At 48.4% G+C, this 4,083-nt stretch overlaps 1 protein-coding gene across 1 annotated transcript; it reads left to right on the top strand.

Moving 5' to 3' along the window:
- Positions 1-6: 6 nt before the first annotated feature.
- On the top strand, positions 7-3,754 carry LOC122545785 (proline-rich protein 12-like). Its single transcript, XM_043684699.1, has 2 exons — positions 7-439; positions 3,170-3,754. Exons 1-2 carry the CDS (start codon positions 413-415, stop codon positions 3,713-3,715), a joined length of 573 nt encoding a protein of 190 aa, XP_043540634.1. The 5' UTR covers positions 7-412; the 3' UTR covers positions 3,716-3,754.
- The last annotated feature ends 329 nt before the right edge of the window (positions 3,755-4,083 follow it).

Raw genomic sequence — 4,083 nt, 5'->3', positions numbered from 1 at the left:
GCTCCACTTGCTGAAGAAGAAGGACTCGCCGCCACAGCCCCCGAAGAAGAACTACGCCCAGGAGTACGAGTTCGAGGACGAAGAGAAGGAGGATGTGCCGGCCGACATCCGGCTCAACAACCGGCGGCTCCCCGACCTGCTGCCCGACCTCATCTCCAGCTGCCGGACCCGCACCAACCTCAGCCCCGTCTCCGACATTGACTTCTGTTCTGGCAACAACCTGAACGGTGGCAAGAAGAAGGCCAAGAGGGCGTCCAAGCCAAAGGAGAAAGGGCCCCCGAGACCCCGGGGCCGACCGCGGATCCGGCCCCTTGAGCCCCCCCAGGGCGTGGCTCAAGACGGACCCAAGAAAAGGGGCCGGGGCAGGGGAAGGGGCAAGAAGATCACGGAGAATGAAAACGAGGGCTTCAAAATGGAGAAGCCAGTGAAACCCGGCAAGGTAACGGCATTTTTCGCTTCTTTCCTGATTGTGAGAGCGAGCGTGATGCAGACGTTGGGAAATTTTGATGCTTCATGGGAAAGGCAGAGGGGCACATTGTTCATTCAGCTGAATGTGGCCTCAAATGATCTGGGACATGTCCTCCAGAAAGGGCATGGGAGGAAAATAGGAGCAAGAGTAGGCCATTCAGCCCCTCCAACTTAGTCCACCATCCCATAGAATTGTGTAGGGCAGCCACTTCACTGCCTGGTCCCCCTGAAATCAGTCTCTTTCTGACCTCACAAAACTGCGCAGGATTGTCAGGAGGCTTCAAGGTGATTGCGATAAGTTGAATGAGTGAGCAAACACATGGCAGATGCAGTACTATGTGGCTTGGTGTGAAGTTATACACTTCAATGTAAAAAACAGAAAGGAAGAGTACAATTTAAATGTTAGGTTATTGGGAAGTGCGGTTGTACAGAGGGATTGGGGTGTCCTTGTGCACCCTCGATGGAAGTAAACAGGCAGGTGCTGCAAGCAATTCGAAAGGCAAATAGTATATTTGCCTTCATTACAAGAGGATTAGAGTTCAGAAGTGGGGATGCCTTCCTGCAGTATAACAGGGCTTTGATGAGGCCACATCAGGAGTATTGCATGCTGCTTTGGTCTCCCCACCTCAGACAGGACATAGTCGCCGTAGACAGAGTGCGATGGAGGTTCACCACGGTGATACTAGAGATGGCAGGACTGTCCTGTGAGAAGAAATTGGTTTAACTGGGCCTGAGCTATAAGGAGAGGATGGAAAAGCTCAGGTTGTTTTGTCTGGAAAGGCAAAGGCTGAGGAGAGACTTGACAGAAGTCTATAAAAATATGAGATGCGTAGATAGGGTTGACAGTCAGAATCTTTTCCACAGAGTTGAAATGTCTGGAACTAGGGTGAGAAGGGGAAAGTTCAAAGGAGATATGAGGGGCTGGTATTTTACACAGAGAGTAGTAGGAGTCTGGAATGCGCTGCCAGGGGTGGTGGTGAAGGCAGATATGATAAGGGTGTTTATAGGATTTTTAGATAAGGACATGAATATCCAAGGAATGGAGGGATATGGACCAATGGCAGGCAGAAAGGATTAATTTAATTTGGCTTCATGTTCAGCATAACATCGTTCCTGTGCTGTACTGTTCTATGTTCGACGTATTCACTAGAGTTTAGAAGGATGAGAGGGGATCTGATTGAAATGTATAAAATTTGAAGAGGGCCAGACAGACCAGATGCAGGGAGGATGTTTCCCATGGTTGGGGGAGTCTACAACCAAAAGGACACAGTCTCAGGATTCGAGATAGATTGTTTAGGAGCGATTGAGATGAGGAAAAGTGTCTTCCCCTCAAAGGGTAGTGTACCTGTGGAATTTTCCACCATAGAAGGCAGTGGAGGCCAAATCATTAAATATATTCAAGAAAATAATTTTAAAAGCATCAAGATGTATGGGGGAAGAAAACGGGAATATGGCATTGATATAGAAAATCAGCCATGATCACACTGGATGGCTGAGCATGCTCAAAGGGCTGAATGGCCTACCCCTCCTAGCTTCTATGTTTCCATTTGGCCTTTAATTTTTAGATTAGATTACTTACAGTGTGGAAACAGGCCCTTCAGCCCAACAAGTCCACACCAACCCGCCAAAGCGTAACCCACCCAGACCCATTCTCCTACATTTACCCCTTCCTAACACTACGGGCAATTCAGCATGGCCAATTCACCTAACCTGCACATTTTTTTTGGATTGTGGGAGGAAACCGGAGCAACCGGAGGAAACCCACGCAGACACGGGGAGAATGTGCAAACTCCACACAGAGAGTCGCCTGAGGTGGGAATTGAACCCGGGTCTCTGGCGCTGCGAGGCAGCAGTGCTAACCACTGTGCCACCGTGCCGCCCACAGCCTCGATTTATTCGATGACCCACAGCCTCTGCACGGCTGTCTGGGAAAGAGAATTCCAAACACTATCAGTCCTCTGAGAGAAGAAATTCCTCCTCATCTCCGTCTTCAACTGGGAGACATCTTATTTTGAAAAAACATGGCTCCTAATGTTAAGATTCCCCCACAAGGGGGATCCTTTTGGGATCCATCCTGTGAAATCCTCAGATTCAAATGAAAAGGAAATCAGACAAAAACTTGCCAGGAAAAGCTTTGCGGGAGAATGGGATTCATTGACAAATTAGTTCAAAGAACAGCATGGGTGTGATGGGTTGAATAGCCTTGTTCTGTTCTATATCATTCTAAGGTGTGAAGAGGTTTCCCCCAACCTCACCAACACAGAAGGCTGTGGAGGCCAAGTCATTAAATATATTCAAGAAAATAATTTAAAAAGCATCAAGATGTATGGGGGAAGAAAATGGGAATGTGGCATTGATATAGAAAATCAGCCATGATCACACTGGATAGCTGAGCCCTTGTTCAACAACAACTCCCATTAATATAGCACCCTAAAGTAGGAGTTTTTAGAATTACCCAGAAGTTTGGGCAGTCTATAGTTCCACCTGTAGTACAGGCTACTTATTCCAGTTCTTATTTAATTTTTTACCACAGAGATGTCGTGTCTTCCTTCCCCCAACCATTCTGCATTGTCCTTTTCTCCCTTCTAGCTGTTCTCAGTTTTGGTTTTTGTTACAATAATTTTGTCTCTTCACTCGTGCCCTCAGTTTGAAGCCTGAACAATAACAACATGTTGATGTGTGCACTTTTCCCTCCTCAAAGGGCAAGGTTCAAGGGTCAAAGGCGAGTGAGATTTTGCCCATCGAGCCTCCAGAGTCTGTCCCAGCGGAGAGCGTCTTGGAGAACAGTCAAACCCAAGAAAAGATCAAAAAGAAAATAAAAGAGGTGGAGGAGAAGCAGCCGGAAATGAAATCTGGATTCATGGCCTCGTTCCTGGACTTCCTGAAATCGGGAAAAAGGCAGCAGCTGCCAGCCACGACCTCCAGCCCGCAGAAAGGACGCCCCTCATCGGTCATCAACCAGCCGTCGCAGGCTTCCTTCGGCCTGGCACAGTCAATGCTGTCAGGGCCTCTGGACGCCTCGGAGAGCGACAGCCTCATGAGCTGCGCCAGCCCCTGCAAGAGGTTCGACGACGACCTCAAGAAGAACCTGGAGACTCTGCCGTCATTCTCGTCCGACGAGGAGGATTCCGTCAGCAAGAACCAGGACCTGCAGAAGAGCATCACCTCTGCCATCTCTGCCCTCTACGACCCGATGGATCGCAAGGAGAACGACACGACAGGTACCGTGCTTTCTTTCCAAACGTGAGGGAATCAAGGTGGGAAACCGGCAGGAATTCAAAGTTAAGGTAGGAGATCAGATCCCATTGTACTGACGTGGCGAAGCATACTCGAGGGGCCAAATGGCATTCTCCAGAATCTCGGTTGTGAGCATAAAAGCAGGGAAGTTTTGTAAAATCCCACTTTGGGGTCAAATTGTGAGGAACTTGAGTAGTGCTTCCATTTCTAATTAATTTATTCTTGTCATGTGTACCGAGATACAGTGAAAAGTGCTGTACAGGCAGAGTGTACCATTCAAAGTGCATCAGGGTAACAGAACAGAATGAGGAATGCAGTGTTACGGGGGTCGCTGAGTAGGTGCACAGAGAGAGAGAGAGAGAGAGATCAGAATTAACG

This window comes from Chiloscyllium plagiosum, unplaced genomic scaffold, assembly GCF_004010195.1.
Source record: "Chiloscyllium plagiosum isolate BGI_BamShark_2017 unplaced genomic scaffold, ASM401019v2 scaf_95172, whole genome shotgun sequence".
NCBI lineage: Eukaryota > Metazoa > Chordata > Chondrichthyes > Orectolobiformes > Hemiscylliidae > Chiloscyllium > Chiloscyllium plagiosum.
The sequence above is the reverse complement of the archived record's forward strand: the minus strand, read 5'-3'. Positions and strand labels throughout refer to the sequence as shown.

Coding starts and splice junctions, on each gene's coding strand:
- LOC122545785 (XM_043684699.1), top strand. CDS start 413: ATGGAGAAGCCAGTGAAACCCGGCAAG. Junction 440..3,169: donor AGCCAGTGAAACCCGGCAAG/GTAACGGCATTT, acceptor CCCTCCTCAAAG/GGCAAGGTTCAAGGGTCAAA.